General features: G+C 39.6%; 1 protein-coding gene across 1 annotated transcript in view; it reads left to right on the plus strand.

Moving 5' to 3' along the window:
• TG (thyroglobulin) overlaps positions 1 to 17,921 on the plus strand; it is a 286,547-nt gene that overhangs the window by 121,737 nt on the left and 146,889 nt on the right. The window contains exon 36 of the mRNA XM_049765629.1: positions 1,294 to 1,356. Coding sequence (XP_049621586.1) covers positions 1,294 to 1,356 — 63 coding nt within the window. The remainder of the gene's footprint in view (positions 1 to 1,293; positions 1,357 to 17,921) is intronic.

Genomic DNA, 17,921 nt, shown 5'->3' on the forward strand with positions numbered 1-17,921 from the left:
GAGTGGTTTTCTGCAAGAAACTTGTTATTTAGCATCCTAATAACTTTATGGCTTAGGGCCAATTTTTTGACACTCTACTGTGCTAGCAAGTTTAAGTGTGTGTGTGTGTGTGTGTGTATGTAGATAGGGACCTCTTATTTAAAGAGGTTCCATACTCTATGGTGTAAATAATCTCACTTTGGTCAGTTTTAAACTCCTCTTTGAGTCACTATTGATATTGAGTTGGAATTGGACTTGAATGGGCATTGCATTGAAAAGAAACAAAAGGCAGCATTCATTTATTTAAGAGTGTAAATGAACTGAGCAACTCACTTAAGGAGGAAAAGGAAGAAACTCTTCCCTGTAGGAAGCTCTGCAAAGACATGTTTGTTCTCCCAGAAACTGAAGGTCCTTTGGTTTTCAGTACCCCAAAAAGCCAGAGGAGTTAAGACCCAACAGAGTTCAGCTATTTCTGTACAATGAATGACCATTCCCTCCATCCCAACTGACTCCAGAGGGAAAAAACACTTATTAGGAGACACTATTAATAAATGAGGGGACACAAATAAAATGGAATTGTGGTATACACTCTTGGTTGATGGGTCTGCTCAATAATTTTGCCCTCAGATGCTTGGTGGTTTTTCTAAACCTTCTCATGCTGACAGACATTTATATAATTTTCTGGGTTTCATTAGAATTGGATGTCTTCTTTTGCAAAACAAGTTGACTTTGAAAATTTGAGTTATGTTTCCACTCTTCACTGTTTCTAAGTGGCATTTGAAGATTTCACAGCAGATCTGTAAGGCTGCCTAGCATTAATCACTGCCATTTGCTGATTTCTGGCTCATATGACTAACACCAAATTATTTCCTGCAATCTTTATAGCACATATCTAGATTGATTATGTTATCCTATAATACAGGTATGGAAACTGAGGTCCCAAAGAGGTTCAAGTTCACAGAGTCAATAACTGATGGTAGAGGTCTTAGGGTTGTTTAGCACTCACATGCTAGAAATGCAAGTCTCAACCATCCTCAGCCTCATCCTCATCCAAGATCCCACTCATCTGAAATGGATCGTTAGGACAGGTATAATGATACTTTGTGGTTGTTTGTTTTATTTTTATGCCATGAGATGTTAGATTATTTGTAATGTCAGCATAATCTCACCCATCTTCACATATCTATGGGAGGTGCTGGGAATTGAAAGCCCTTGATCTGTCTTCCAAATTCAATTTCACTCTCACCAGGTTGCTTATCCATTAGCTCTATTGATGTACAGAAAAACTAAAAGGCTGCCTTTCCTTCTTTGCAGTTGTTCAAAACGACACACCCAGTTTTTGCCCTTCAGTGGTTCTGCCTTCCCAAACAGATTTTGGTAAGTTTGCTGTACTTTAATCTCTTTGATGAGAGTATCTCCTCCCCTTTCTCTGCCTTCTGTTTCTTGCTACTCCTATCCAGTAAATTTTAGTTTATATGGTCATTCATATCTATTACTCTGTTCTATTGTACCAGTACATCGATGATGCAAATATTAGTCCCTACCATTTTAGATGGGAAACCAACCTATAGTCCCTGACGGACAGCCAAATGATGAAGCTCATTGGAAACATAGAGAGAGGTAGTATAGTTCTCCCAATTTGCATTGTAAGGTCAAGTCAATTGCAACAAGAACTACAATCCTGGGAAACATCAATGTAGCTGTATCTGTGACCCCAAAATGAAGCTAGCAAGCTATTTATTACTGCTGATAAGAAAACATTGGGACTCAGAGCTGTCAGTACTATGAATACCCAGTGACATGTCAGGTTGACTAATGACTTAGACAAGTCCAAATTCAAATGACAATATGCTACTGTGTGCCCCACCATCCTCTTTTCTATGTGCCATGTCTGGTTATGAGATAGTAGGAAGGATAGGGTGAAGTGCAAAAAGTCTCTGGGTAACAGTGAAGAGAAAAGTGCCAGTGGACATGGGCCTATCTATACTTCCCTTTTCATGGTGCTTCCTGTGGTACCTCCTGCTTCTTAGGGATCTTTAGAGGAAATGGGTCATATTCCTGCTCTGCTCTGTAGGTCTCTGAAGTGTAAGTTAGTTGTATCTGTAACCACAGCCCTTTTCATCATCCCTCCTTTTCATCATCTAAACAATTGTTCAAATCCCTTAACTACTACTCCCTCATTGCCTTAGCTTTCTTTTGTTATCTTTGTGGACTTCAATTTTATTATTTCATTCATTCATTTTGTATGGGCTTGTGCAGAGAGAAAAGAGAAAAATGTATTGTACTTAATTGAAAGCAATGACATATTATTTTTGGAATCTTTTTATCATTTAATAAAAAGACTTCATTTCTGTCAATACTGTGCTAATCCTTTGAACATAATACAAATTTCTGGAGACAGAACCTTTTTTATTGTTAGTTATAGAAAATCCAACAGTGAAGAGTTTTTTGTTTTTTATAGTTTAAAATTCAAAAATCTAGAAAGAAACACTACATATTTATAAGTTATAGCCTATCACTCAATCCATTGACTTATTTTCTTCTGCTCTTTGAATTTCTCTGTTTATGTTTTCAATAAATATTTAAGCACCATGATTACAGGCATGTTTGTAGTTGGATTTCAGTCATAAACAGAATACCTCTGTTTAGTTTGAAAAACTGCTTTCAATGTTATTTTCTGCATCCTGAATATATTTATGATTTGTTCCATAGCTTTCTTAAGCAGGAATTTGTGCATACATACACTCATTTATTCATTTTCCATTTAAATTGTAATTAATTTAACATTATTAATATAATTCTGAAGAAACAGGCACAGGCAGTGGCATCTGTGACAATTGTCATTGTATCTGGGTAAGCACAATGCAATTTACTAATTTCTTTTTTTTTTTTAATTTTTTTTTTAATTTTTTTTTATTTAAACACCTTGATTACATACATGATTGTGTTTGGGTTTCAGTCATAAAAGGAACACCACCCATCACCAGTGCAACATTCCCATCACCCAAGTCCCAAATCTCCCTCCTCCCCACCCAACCCCCGCCTGTACCCTAAACAGGCTCTACATTTCCCTCATACATTCTCAATATTAGGACAGTTCAAAATGTAGTTATTTCTCTAACTAAACTCATCACTCTTTGTGGTGAGCTTCCTGAGGTGAGCTGGAACTTCCAGCTCTTTTCTCTTTTGTGTCTGAAAATTATTATTACAAGGGTGTCTTTCATTTTTCTTAAAACCCATAGATGAGTGAGACCATTCTGCGTTTTTCTCTCTCTCTCTGACTTATTTCACTCAGCATAATAGATTCCATGTACATCCATGTATAGGAAAATTTCATGACTTCATCTCTCCTGACAGCTGCATAATATTCCATTGTGTATATGTACCACAGTTTCTTTAGCCATTCGTCTGTTGAAGGGCATCTTGGTTGTTTCCAGAGTCTTGCTATGGTAAATAGAGCTGCAATGAATATAGGTGTAAGGAAGGGGTTTTTGTATTGTATTTTTGTGTTCCTAGGGTATATTCCTAGGAGTGGTATAGCTGGATCGTATGGGAGCTCGATTTCCAGTTTTTGGAGGAATCTCCATATCGCTTTCCATAAAGGTTGAACTAGACAGCATTCCCACCAGCAGTGGATAAGAGTTCCTTTCTCTCCACATCCCCGCCAACACTGTTTATTCTCATTCTTTGTGATGTGTGCCATTCTCTGGGGTGTGAGGTGGTATCTCATCGTTGTTTTGATTTGCATCTCCCTGATGATTAGTGATGTGGAACATTTTTTCATGTGTCTTTTGGCCATGCATATTTCTTCTTTGTCAAAGTGTCTGTTCATTTCTTCTCCCCATTTTTTGATGGGGTTAGATGTTTTTTTCTTGTAAAGTTCTGTCAGTGCCTTGTATATTTTGGAGATTAGCCCCTTATCTGATGGGTATTGGGTGAATAGTTTCTCCCACTCAGTGGGTGGCTCTTGTATCCTGGGCACTATTTCCTTTGAGGTGCAGAAGCTTCTCAGCTTAATATATTCCCATCTGTTAATCTCTGCTTTCACTTGCTTGGAGAGTGCAGTTTCCTCCTTGAAGATGCCTGTAATGTCCTGGAGTGTTTTGCCTATGTGCTGTTCTATATATCTTATGGTTTGGGGGCTGATATCGAGGTCTTTAATCCATTTGGATTTTACCTTTGTACATGATGTTAGCTGGGGGTCTAAGTTTAATTTTTTGCAAGTGGCTATCCAATTGTGCCAACACCACTTGTTGAAGAGGCTTTCCCTGCTCCATTTAGGATTTCCTGCTCCTTTATCAAAAATTAGATGGTTGTATCTCTGGGGAACATTTTCTGAGTATTCAAGCCTATTCCACTGATCTGAGGACCTATCCTTATTCCAATACCATGCTGTTTTGATAACTGTTGCTTTGTAGTACAGTTTAAAGTTGGGAAAAGTAATTCCTCCCATATTCTTTTTCCCAATGATTGCTTTAGCTATTCGAGGGTGTTTATTGTTCCAAATGAATTTCAAAAGTGTCTGATCCACTTCTTTGAAGAACGTCATGGGTATCTTTAGAGGGATGGCATTAAATCTGTATAATGCCTTGGGGAGTATTGACATTTTGATGATGTTAATCCTGCCAATCCATGAGCAGGGTATGTGTTTCCATTTCCGTGTGTCCTCTCTTATTTCTTGGAGCAGAGTTTTATAGTTTTCTTTGTATAGGTCCTTCACATATTTAGTCAAGTTGATTCCAAGATATTTGAGTTTGTGTGGTACTATTGTGAATGGTGTTGTTTTCTTAATGTCCATTTCATCCTTATTACTATTGGTATATAGAAAGGCCATTGATTTTTGTGTGTTAATTTTGTAGCCTGCCACCTTGCTATATGAGTCTATTGTTTCTAGAAGCTTTTTGATAGAGTCTTTAGGGTTTTCTAAGTAGAGTATCATGTCATCTGCAAACAGTGAGAGTTTGACTTCTTCCTTTCCTATCTGGATTCCCTTGATATCCTTTTCTTGCCTAATCGCTATAGCAAGTACTTCCAGTGCTATGTTGAATAGGAGTGGTGAGAGAGGACAGCCTTGTCTTGTGCCAGAATTTAGAGGGAAGGCTTTCAGTTTTTCTCCATTGAGGATAATATTTGCCACTGGCTTGTGGTAGATGGCCTTCACTATATTGAGAAAGGTTCCCTCCATTCCCATCTTGCTGAGAGTTTTGATCAAGAATGGGTGTTGGACCTTATCAAATGCTTTCTCTGCATCTATTGATATGATCATGTGGTTTTTATTTTTCTTGTTATTGATGTATTATGATATTTGATATTGTGTATTATGTTGATAGATTTACGGATGTTAAACCAGCCTTGCATTCCTGGGATGAAACCTACTTGATCGTAGTGGATGATCTTCTTAACGAGGCATTGAATCCTATTTGCCAGGATTTTGTTGAGGATCTTTGCATCTGCATTCATCAGTGATATTGGTCTGTAATTTTCTTTTTTGGTAGCGTCTCTGTCTGGTTTAGGTATCAAGGTGATGTTGGCTTCATAAAAGCTATTTGGAAGTGTTTCTGTTTGTTCAATTTCATGAAAGATTCTTGCCAAGATTGGCAGTAGTTCCTCTTGGAAAGTTTGATAGAATTCATTAGTGAATCCATCTGGACCTGGGCTTTTGTTTTTCGGCAGACATTTGATTACTGTTTTAATTTCATCAATGGTGATGGGGGTGTTTAGATATGCTACATCCTCTTCCTTCAACCGTGGAAGATTATAAGAGTCCAAGAATTTATCCATTTCTTCCAGGTTCTCATTTTTAGTGGCGTAGAGTTTTTCAAAGTAGTTTCTGATTACCCTTTGAATCTCTGTCATATCAGTAGTGATCTCTCCTTTTTCATTCCTGATACGAGTTATCAAGTTTCTCTCTCTCTCTTTCTTTGTTAGGTTTGCCAGTGGTCTATCAATCTTGTTTATTTTTTCAATGAACCAACTTCTGCTTTCGTTGATCTTTCGGATTGTTTTTTGAGTTTCCACTTCGTTAATTTCTGCTCTCAGCTTTGTTATTTCCTTCTGTCTTCCTATTCTTGGGTCCTTTTGTTGAGCATTTTCTAGTTCTATTAGCTGTGTCATTAAGCTACTCAGGTAAGCTCCTTCTTCCTTCCTGATGTGTGCTTGCAAAGCTATAAATTTTCCTCTCAGTACTGCTTTTGCTGTGTCCCATAAGTTCTGAGAGTTTGTGTCTTGATTGTCATTTGTTTCCAGGAACCTTTTTATTTCCTCCTTGATTTCATCTCGGACCCACTGGTTATTGAGCATGAGGCTGTTTAACTTCCAGGTGTTAAAGTGTTTCTTCTGAGTCCCTTTGGAGTTCACAAATAATTTCAGAGCCTTGTGGTCAGCGAAGGTAGTCTGCAAAATTTCTATCCTCTTGATCTTATGGAGGTATGTTTTATGTGCCAGCATGTAGTCTATCCTGGAGAATGTCCCATGTACATTGGAGAAGAATGTGTATCCAGGTTTCTGGGGATGGAGTGTCCTATATATATCCACTAGGCCTCTTTCTTCCATTTCTCTCCTCAGGTCTAGTATATTCTTGTTGGGTTTCAGTCTGGTTGACCTGTCCAGTGTTGACAAAGCCGTGTTAAGGTCCCCCACAATTATTGTGTTGTTGTTGATATTATTTTTCAGATTTGTCAACAGTTGTATTAAATATTTTGCTGGCCCCTCATTCGGTGCATATATGTTTAGGAGAGTGAATTCTTCCTGCTCTACGTACCCCTTGATTAATATAAAATGTCCGTCTTTGTCCCTTACAACCTTCCTGAGTATAAAGTTTGCATTATCTGATATTAGTATGGCCACTCCAGCTTTTTTATGGGTGTTGTTTGCTTGGATAACTTTTCTCCAGCCTTTTATTTTGAGTCTATGTTTGTTCTGACTATTCAGGTGCGTTTCTTGTAGGCAGCAGAAGGTTGGATTGAGTTTTTTGATCCATTTAGCCACTCTGTGTCTCTTAACTGGTGCATTTAGTCCATTGACGTTGAGAGAAAGAATTGTCCTGGGATTTAACGCCATCTTTATTTCAAAATTTGGTGTGTCTTTTGGGTAGTCTTGTCTTAGATTAGGTCTTTCAGTTTTTCTCTTAAGACTGGTTTTGTGTCTGTGAAGTTTCTGAGCTGTTTTTTGTCTGTGAAACCATGTATTCTTCCATCAAACCGGAAAGTGAGTTTTGCTGGGTATAGTATTCTGGGTGAAGCATTCATTTCATTCAGTCTTGTCACAATATCCCACCACTGCTTTCTGGCATTGAGCGTTTCTGGTGACAGGTCTGCTGTAAATCTCAGGGAAGCTTGCTTGAACATGATTTCCCCTTTTGATCTTGCTGTTTTCAGAATTCTGTCTCTATCTGTGGGATTTGTCATTGTGACTAGGATGTGTCTTGGGGTGGTTTTTCTGGGGTCTCTTTTGGTTGGTACTCTTCGGGCATGCAGGATTTGATCACATATATTCTTTAGCTCTGGAAGTTTCTCTTTAATGATGTTCCTGACCATTGATTCTTCCTGGAAATTTTCTTCCTGGGTCTCTGGGACTCCAATGATTCTTAAGTTGTTTCTGTTGATCTTATCATAGACTTCTATTTTCGTCTGTTCCCATTCTTTGACTAATTTTTCCATTGTCTGCTCATTTGCTTTAAGTTTTTTGTCCAATCTCTCCTGCTGTATGGAATTGTTATGTATCTCATCTTCCACAGCACCAAGTCTATTCTCAGCTTCTGATACCCTGTCCCAGAGCTTATCCATTTTGTCATTCACTTCGTTTACTGACTTTTTCAGTCCTGTTAGTTGACATGTTATTTCAGTTTGGAGTTTTGTGATTTCTGCCTTCATATTTTCTTGGTTCTTATTAGTGTTCTGTTCAACTCGATCCATGGTTTCTTGGAGTCTGTTGAGCACCTTCCATATTGCTAGTCTAAAGTCCTTATCTGAGAGGTTGATTAGTTGTTCAGTCATTATCTGGTCCTCAGAATTGTCATCTTCATTCTCTATGTCTGATGCTGGCCTGCGTTGTTTCCCCATTGTCACACTTGTATTGTGGGTTTTTCTACGTGTTGTGGTGGTATTCATTGTCTATATGATGTAGGCAGCACACTCCTCTGGCTCCTCCCTTTCTGGATGGGCTGACTTGCCTCTAAGGGAGGGGAGTCCTCCGTGGATGAAGCCTCACACTGGGTCAAATCTTAGGCCCGAGCATGCAACAGAGAAGACAGTCCGGAGAGAAATGTTTGCTTCTGTGATATAGCGCCGTTCTTAGTGTGATTTTTCCTTCTTGTTGCAATGGAGTTCTTTCCTTAGAAAGAGTGCACGGCCGCGTAGCGAAGCGGAGCGGCCGTGCTCCTCTGAGCCTCTTTTTGCCCCACTCGCAAGAGTTTCACGCAAGAGGACAGTAGACAGACATAGACAGGCCACACTCACAGTCTTTCACAGCTGAGCCCCACTGGGCCGGTGTACACTCGCGGATTTTCCCCGCCTGGTGTCACACACAGGGAGCCAGCTTTTGCAAAGGTTAGCCGGTTTTTATGCTCTGAAGTCCCTCCCTGAAAATGGCGTCTGGGCGAGCGAGGTTTCTGGAGGCTCTTTTTGCCCCACTCGCAAGAGTTTCACGCAAGAGGACAGTAGACAGACATAGACAGGTCACACTCACAGTCTTTCACAGCTGAGCCCCACTGGGCCGGTGTACTTTCGCGGATTTTCCCCGCCTGGTGTCACACACAGGGAGCCAGCTTTTGCAAAGGATAGCCGGTTTTTATGCTCTGAAGTCCCTCCCTGAAAATGGCGTCTGGGCGAGCGAGGTTTCTGGAGGCTCTTTTTGCCCCACTCGCAAGAGTTTCACGCAAGAGGACAGTAGACAGACATAGACAGGTCACACTCACAGTCTTTCACAGCTGAGCCCCACTGGGCCGGTGTACTTTCGCGGATTTTCCCCGCCTGGTGTCACACACAGGGAGCCAGCTTTTTGCGAACAATCATTTTCAAGCATGAATCTTATCAAGAGTAAAATGAGAACCTGGAATCGTGCCTTCCGGCTGCCCCAGGCCACCATGCCCGGGCACGGCCGCCGGCTCCGGCCTCCTCACGCTGGCGCGCTCCCAGGGACGGGCCTCGCTGCCTCTGCCGCTGCCGCGGCTGCCGGGGCGCCGGGGACGGGAGGACGGTGGCGGGAGGCTGAGCGCCCCGCTCCGTGCTCGCCCGCCCTCCTCACGCCCGTCTCCGCAATTTACTAATTTCTAATGTTGGACATCTAATTCATTATAAGTATTCATCGAGTGAAAGCACTAGTAAAGTTATTAAAGTACTTGCCAACATCCAGATTTTTTTAGGGGCTTATTCTAAACTGGAATTACTGGGCTTAAAAACTTAAATTTTCAAAATTTTAAATGAATTTATTTTGACAAGTTAGTTTCGAACAGTTGTGCTTAGTTGAATATTTATTAACAGAGCGTTAAAGTGCCTTTTCTCATCACATACTTCCCATTCTTAAGACTTATAATGAAAAAACAGTAAATTTATGAATATATTGGCATATATGCCAATTACTTAAATATGTTTCTAAGCATAAGCATTTTCACTTGATTTGATAGTGCTTCTGCTTTGGTTTTTGCTAAACATCTGTGTTGCTGAGTCAAATTAAAAGCAAAGGGTGGGGAAAGAAAGAATGAGTGTCCATCCCCCTTCACATAAATGCTAAATCTATGGACTGGGTAGATGTTTCCAACGCAGAGTTAAAGACATATTTTTAGCTTGGTTTTTGACAAGTGTGATTTGAAAACAGGAGAGATGTTGGAGTTGCAATCCATCTGTGCTTAAAATTTACAAATTGGGATTATAACTTTGATTATGTTTTTGCAGTGTGAATCAGTGGTGGGGTACAATTTCACCTTCAGGATATATATATGTATGTATATATATATATGTATATATAATTGATATAACATGGCATGTGTGTGCCCACGTACTTGTATGCACTGCACATCTTAATGCACATCAAATACAGGGAGAGAAAGAAATCTTTATTCTATACCAAACATTTATTCAAGCATTCTGTATACCCAAAAACGTCAGAGAATAGAAATTTTTATTTTTAAATAAAGAAGCTGAGGGGTAGGAGGTTAAATGATCAATCTGGGATTTTAGTTCACAACTATTTGACTCCTACGAGTTAGATATTTGATTTGAGGAAATACACAAGTGTCACATTTGTGTCTTTGTCTTGCCTGAAGAGCTAACCCTTTGGCCTAGTTTCTTATATTATTGAACATATATGAGGCCCATCCTTGGTACATACTGTGAACAGATGAATCGGATGCTCTGATTATTGGTTGATGAGAATAATGTGAAATTAAAGGTGACCTTAGAAAATCTCATGGTACCCTCTTGCTACATTTTATGTGCTTGACAGTATTCTAAGAATTTTGTTTATTTTGCTCTAGACATATTTCTAACATATTGGCTGATTTGAAGATGGCAGAAATGTATTCACTGGGAAACTTCAGAAAGTCTTTCATAAGGGAGGACCTTCATGCATGACCATGAAACACAATACAGCCGGTGCATTTAAATACTCAACCACAGCTCAATATGGCATGGACTGGGTCACAGCAGGATAAAGCAGATGATGAAAGGTGGAGATAACTGACTAGAACATGGAACAGATAGGAGTTTTTTACTAGACTCTAGCAAGGTTGGGTGTTGGGATGGGTGTTACAGGCAAGAGACAGTTAGCTCTGGGGTGGGCAAGTATAGACAGGCATGATAAAGCAAAAAAGACCCACTTTCACTTTAGAATAGTCTGATTTATTGAATATGGATATGCCAGCTACCTTGTGAATAATAGATTCTAAGTTTTCCCTTCATTCCAATTAAAGTGAAGCTCTAGACATGGGACGAGGACTCAGTTGCAAAAAGAGGAGCCCATATTCTAGTCAGAAAAAAATATACAGGGAGACAAATTAAAGATGAGCATTTGCCATAGTAGTTTTTAGTGTGCTGTGAGATCCGGGGTTCCCCCAAATTCACCACAGGTAGGCAACACAGGCTTCTCCTGGTCCATATAACTAAGAGGATTAAAATGCATTGGCCCAGTTCTAGTTGCCTGATCAGTGTGTGATACTTAGAGAATGTTTTTGCCCGATAGCCAACAAACAGAAAGAAGATATTTTGGACAGAGGGAGGTGGAAGAATGTAAGTCTAGGAGCCAGATTTTTATTCTATACACAAAGGTAAATATAATAGTTCAGATGTTCACTAATTCAGTAGGCAGATCCCAGAGCAGGGTAGAAAGAGACTGAGTGGAGACAGGCACCAAAAAATAGAATGACTTGGGTGTCCCCAATTTCTGAAAGGCTGAAAATGCTGTGTGATGAGCTTTGAGATTATTCATAAGCTCTCCCTTTAGACTGCTTTGGCGGATTGACTAACTAGATTCAGAGATCAGAAGACTAACATTCTGTGAATAGAGTGAGTTTCTTTTAACTCTTCGGAAATGCATTTTTTAAAAATAGTCAAAGAAGTAAAATGTAATTTTTGTATTAAACATCCTTTGCCTTTTAAAAGGATTTTTAAAAGTGTCTTTTAAATGCCCATTTAGAGCCCATTTAGAGGTTTAGTAACAATAATTTGTCTCATAGCTTGCCTCTCTAACATGCTCAATAATGGCTCTTCTAAATACATATTTCAGGGTGTTTTGATTTTTTGTTATTGTTTTTCGGGCCACAGCAGTCATATCTTGGGGGGGGTATATTACCAACTCTGTGCTTGGAAAACAATCCTGGTGGTGTTTAGAAGAGTATATTGTCTCAGGGATGAGACCCGAGTCTTCCACATACAAACCTTTGCATGTGCATAGCTTGTTGATATTGCTCTCTGGTCCCTGACATTCTGCCATATATCTTCTCTTTCTGAAGCTTCTGACTTTTAACTAAAGTTCCTCTGAAACTTTCCTCTTAGAGGAGCTACTGAAACGGAATTGCCTATTTGCATTATAAGAGAAAAACAAAATTTGAGTGTCTAGAAAATTGGATCCATATTGTAAATTCATTTCATCTGAAAAATTCCATATCACTCTTTGGAAAATGTTCCAGCTCTTGATCTTGAATTGTCTTTAAGTAGCTGATTTTGTATAAGATCTACCATCCAAGAGATAGCTCTAATTGAGGGTCTCAGTGAAAGGAAGTAAGAGGGACTTAATGGCTCCCTGTTCTGTTTTCCAGCTTTCACCATAGCTCACTCTGGAGCCCTGTGACAAGGCCAAAACCAAAATTCAGGACAGATGGTGGTTGAAGTGATTGCACAAGTAGTATTTTTGGGCCACGTGATGGTAGCTGATTGACTTGGTCTGCGTTGCCTCTGTCTTTTGCTTTTGGCAGTACTCCTGGGTTGTTAGAATTAAGTTGATCTTTTCTGCAAATGTTTTCCATGAAGTCGAAGAAAGGGTTGTGTGATCCTAGAAAATGTCAACTCTGTGAATGCCCAATCATCTAATTGAGGGAAGCAGCCAAGGCACTGGTAAAGCAATGGGCTTTGAAGTCAGTCTGCCCAACTTTAGGTACCAGTCCATCAGTCACTCACTTAATACTTAATACTCTGGGGCCATCTAAGTGATGTCTCAGATCACTCCTGAAAAAGGGTAATGAAGGTAAAATATTAAAAAAAAACATTTTAGTAGGTTTGTGTTGAAAAATAAAGATGAAATTCTTCCCAGAATCTGATGAAGTGCTGTTTTATGAAATGCTAGTGACTGCTCAAATACATCATTTTGCCAAGGAAACAGAGAGAGGCTCTCTAAGTAATGGCAGAGCTATTAAAGCACAGAGTTAAACATTCCAGAGCATTGAATATCTGACTGTGTCCATGACTGTGCTGAGCAATCCTCATGACTTCCATATGAGGTATGCACAAGTTGGTCCATTTTACAGTTTAAGAAACTGAGAGTTAAATAGCATGTCCGGCATTACATAGCTACTAAATAACTATGCCAATCTAAATACAAACCCAGACTCTCCCAGTGAGTGTGTTGACCTTTGTTGATTCCTCAGGAATTATACTCTCAGATGGATGTTAGTGTGTTGGTCATTTTTTTTGAGAGAATAAGATCAAGCACATGGGAGAGAAAAGCTTAGACCTGTTTTCAATGTGTTCTTTCAATGTGTGCTCAGAGTAGGTTTTAGCTGATCTTTGAAGGATGCAGAGACAACTTTCAAACAAACTCTCTCTATGCTCACACATGGATTTGGGATACCCTGAGAAAGGCACATTCTGCTGGGGAATGGCAGTAGGTAGGGTCTATGTGCTAACAACCACTGGACAGAGAGTTGCATTTCTGAAAGGGTTTTCAGCCTTCGGTTCATGAGCAAGTCAAAGTTAGCAGGGCTGATAAGGTTAAAGCTACTGACCTAGAGGGAAGTTACAATGTGTACCCCAGGGCATTAAAATAGATTCTCTTCACCTCATCTTTGGCACATTGAAGACTGGACTGAAAACTATAAGAACCTGTGCTGGAGAATTGCTCAGATTTGCTGCCACTCTCTCTGAGCTATGTGCCCGATGATACCTTTAATTACAAAGACTTATTCTAATCCTTTCAAGTTCTTGGGCCGAGTTGTGCAAGTGAACAGTCCTTAACGCCCAGTTGTCTAATATTTGTATAGAAATTAAATCTCCTTTCACAATGGGAACAGCACTTACATGTGTATATATGTTCATCTAGTTGCACTTTAGAGAGATTACAGATTGGGTTCCAGACCATGCTAACCATGTAAATATCTGGATAAAGTGAGTTGTGCAATTTTCTGGGCTCCCCGTACAGATAAAAGTGTTATTTATATTTAATGAGAGACTGTTAACTATACAGTTATATTATGTCTCAAGATACACTAAGCTTGATTTATTTAAAATAGGGTAGGGAGACAGTTATTACAGATGCTTTATACCTAAGCACTTTGGATTTGATCCTCAGGACTGCATGGTCCCCCTACCACCACCAGGAGAAACCTCTGAATTTGATCCTTTGGGGAACTGTGGACTTTTGATGAAGAGCCTTCTAAAATTTGTTGTATTGGGGCCAGACTTATAACTCAAAAGATTGATCACATACTTGACATGCAGGAGGCTTTGTTCTGTCCTTGGTCTAAGGTCCCTGAGTACTCCACTTAAGGAGAAATTAGACTAGACTTCAGGGGTAACTTCTGAACCCAGAGCTGGGATTAACCCCACAGTACTGCTGTGGTCAGGAAACAAAAACAAAAATGTCTAAAGTCTTAGAAAGTGAAATTCAGTAAAGTGAGGCATACTTAGACATGCACACAAATACACTTGCTCTTGAGGGAGTGCCCAGAGTTGAGTACTAGGCTACGTCCTGAGCATTGTTGTCCATGCCTAGGTCTGAACCCCTAGGGTCAATGAGGTAATGTTGGCATCTACTCTGTACTTTCTTCCCTTGAGAGCCTGGAGTGACTCTTCTCAGCACTTGCAGTACTGGTTTTGCCATACTCCGCTCCCATACCGGTGCATACAGCCAGGATGCACATCTGCCTGGGACCACAACTGCCCACACAGCTACAGTAGGCAGGGTTGAGTGAGTTCTGAGCCCTGCTGCACATGAGGTAGCCCCTCATGTATTGCTTCTCTTTTTTTTTCTAAGACCTAGATGCTGAGAAAGCTCAAAACATTGAGGCAGCCAGCCTCTAGTCAGGAAGGGCTTCATTACTCCCAATGAAGTAAGAGGGAGCTTTCTTCCAGTCAGCTCATGAAGTTCTGGACTGGGAGGCAGCTCAGGCTGCCAGTGTGCCTGTTTAGGAGTTCCTCCATTTAGCCAGTATTTAGAAAGAAGTTAATGTATCCCATTCACTGGTGTTCAGGCTAAGGAAAAGGATATGGCTGGTAGCAAGACCTGCCCTAGGACCTCATCCTAGTGACTTTCTAAGGAATGGAATTTGCCTCTGCACTGAGCTGATATTACCTCCTCGAAGAGATCTTGTAGATCTTCTCCAAGATGAACCCCACCAAAGCCTCCCCCTTTGGCCACTTCTATCCTGTTCTCTTGTCTGCTACCAAGTTTCCTCAGAGCCTTACCTCACAAGTAGTTGTCTTTTTCACATAGAGGAGCAGTGGGGAGTAAGGACTCTCTCAGTAATGCTCACTTCTATATCCTGAATACTTAATGTCTGCCCATTCCATCTGTTTGCTTGCTGGATTTTGTGCTGCCATTGAGAGATATTTTCTAAATCATGGCCTGATACTGAACACTTAACAAAGTCCAAAAATGTATGTATATATGTATTTGTTCACTTTGCTCGAAGTTAGTACTTAAAGCAATAAGATTTAATATTTATTAAGGGAAAAATGGATAAATGGTAGTTGAAATCACACTTGAGATATGAGAAGCCTTCCTTTCTCATTTTTTAGGCATGTGTTCTTCATCACTTGAAGAAATATTTTTGAGGCTCAGTTATTCTCCTATAAAAGGGAGATGATGTAGTTTGCTTTAACTATTTTATTAAAGCAAAAATAAATGGTATGTATAATATTACAAAATCCAATGCCTAGTAAAGGCTAGACGTGTTGGATAAGCATATTATGTCAAATACTGATCATTCTGATAGATACTTTTGAGACTTGTAACTATGCTGGTATACCAGTTATACACTTATACAAGTTACCATACAGTATATACAGTATACAACTTTGTACTAATATGTCTGAAACTATTTGATTTATTTCTGAATGATAGGATCATAAACCACTTCTCAATCTTATAGGAGGAAAAAAGTTTTCCTTGGTAGTTTTCTCCCTGATAACATTATAATTGATTTGTTAAGGATCTTCTTATGGGATATAAAAGTCAGTAACAGAATATGTTAATTTAGGGCTTACCTTCTGGTTTAGTGTTAAAGACTTTTTTAAAAATATAGTTACCACATCATTAAGATTTACCTCAGTTGAAACTGAGGAAGAGGAAGCTGACCTTTGTGTCACTCTCTATTCCTTCCCTTCATTAGTCTCTCCCCACTCCAGTAACTTGGGTCTTCCTGCTTCTCTGCTCTAGGTCTCTCATTCTGAGCTGCCATCCCCAAGCCAGGCCTTGTGTTGCAAACCCTGGAACCTATTTTGTCTTCATTTCCCAAATCAGTCTAATTGGTTAATGATCATGAAAGGAGAACTCTTGCTGATTTATTTCTTTACTTTTCCATGTCAGGTTGGAGATTCTTTTCAAGTTTGAGAGAATTAACAAAGTAATTCATACTCTGGTGAACATAATTAGCATATTTTAGAATCATATTTTTCCCAGACTGTTCACATTTTAATAAGTGAATAGAAAGATTTCATTTGTGTGAGTGGAAATTCAGACCATTTGAGTATTATTTGGGGGGAAATATTTTAGACAAATTACTTTTGCTAGAGCCCCTCAGATTGTTTAATATAATAGACCATAAATTAAATCACCCTGCATTAAATCCATTCTTAGTAGTGGGTATTAGATTTGTGGATTACAATAATATAAACTGTTGTGTTACAGTGAGTAATGTTGCATATAATTTGTGTTTTATTTATTGAGTCTTTGATAATCCCTCACTTATTTTCCTCCTTTGTGAAATATGTAGTGAATTCCCTGACCTTCTTGTTGAAAGGGAACTTAATTTGAAGAGAACAGTCATCTTTCCTCCCTTTGGTGAAGCCTTTGAGGTGGTAAGGACCTTGCTCAGGAGTGACCAAGGAAGCATCACTTTATGAATGGAGTAGTTGTGGCTATAGGTGGAACAGTGGGAGTGAAGGGAGAAAGGGGACAGGAGAAGATGGAAGAAGAAAACTTTGGTTGTCTTGTGGAGTCAGAGAAAGATTGAAGTGGTAAAAACCTGCCTTCAGCATCACCCAATAAGGAGGTTCCCTTGTTGTGCGAGGGAATGACTTAGGTCACTTTTCCATTTTCCTTTAAACTTCCCATTTGGATAATTTAACAGTTGACTCCGTTATGCTTTAATACTGGTTTGTTCTGTTCAGTTTTTGTGTGTGTGATAACTTAGCCAGAAACAAGCAGAAGCAGTTTGGCAGATGTGTGTCCAGACAGAAGCAGTGAAGCACAGACTTTGGCATTAGACCAGCTGGCCTTTTCATTCGTGCTTTGTTTTGACTCTGTAGAAGCTGTTGAGTAACTTGCTTGCTTTGAGCAGCAGCTTCCTGAAGGCAGAATTCATCTTATGAATTCTTCACAACTACAAGCTGCCATCAGAGCAAAGAGACGTCATAGAGGGAAATGCTTAGCATGACATCTAGCATCTATTTGAGCCATGATAAGCAGTGACAAGAATGTGGCCCTTCCTGCCACAGTGGCCAGAAATGCAGAGGGTTGGCATGATGACTTGAGTTTGACTACCTCACTGCAAAGCAGTCGTGTGACCTTGAGTACATTCTCTAGAGCAGTGTTCTTCAAACATTTTACACTTACAGACCTGACTCCTGTCCTTACACATGTCCATAGGCTGGTTGTGTTGAGACCCAGGTGGTGGACCAGCTCCGACCTGTAGATCAGTGTCTGAAGAACACAATGTTCTATAGAAGTCCTAATCCGCTGAGAAATTAGGATGTTTACAGCTCAGCATGCTAATGAAGGTCTTCATGTTATTGCAATGGCATTGCTCAGTTCATGTTGGTTCACATAAGTGTATACATTTGTGCTTCTGAATTTCTGTAGTTTTATCAGCTATCAAGGAACACACATGGGCATCCCCCAAAAGAAGTTTAGAAACATTCAGAAAATCCAAATGTCATACCATCTTTATGTAGCCTTTGTGTATGAGGGCCTATACAGAAATTCTGGTTTATGTGAGTCAAACTTCTTAGAGAAAAATCGAAATCAATCTAAACATTTAAATGTTCATTAGGAATTTTGCTCAAGATAAACTTAGT

Source organism: Suncus etruscus, chromosome 19, assembly GCF_024139225.1.
Source record: "Suncus etruscus isolate mSunEtr1 chromosome 19, mSunEtr1.pri.cur, whole genome shotgun sequence".
NCBI lineage: Eukaryota > Metazoa > Chordata > Mammalia > Eulipotyphla > Soricidae > Suncus > Suncus etruscus.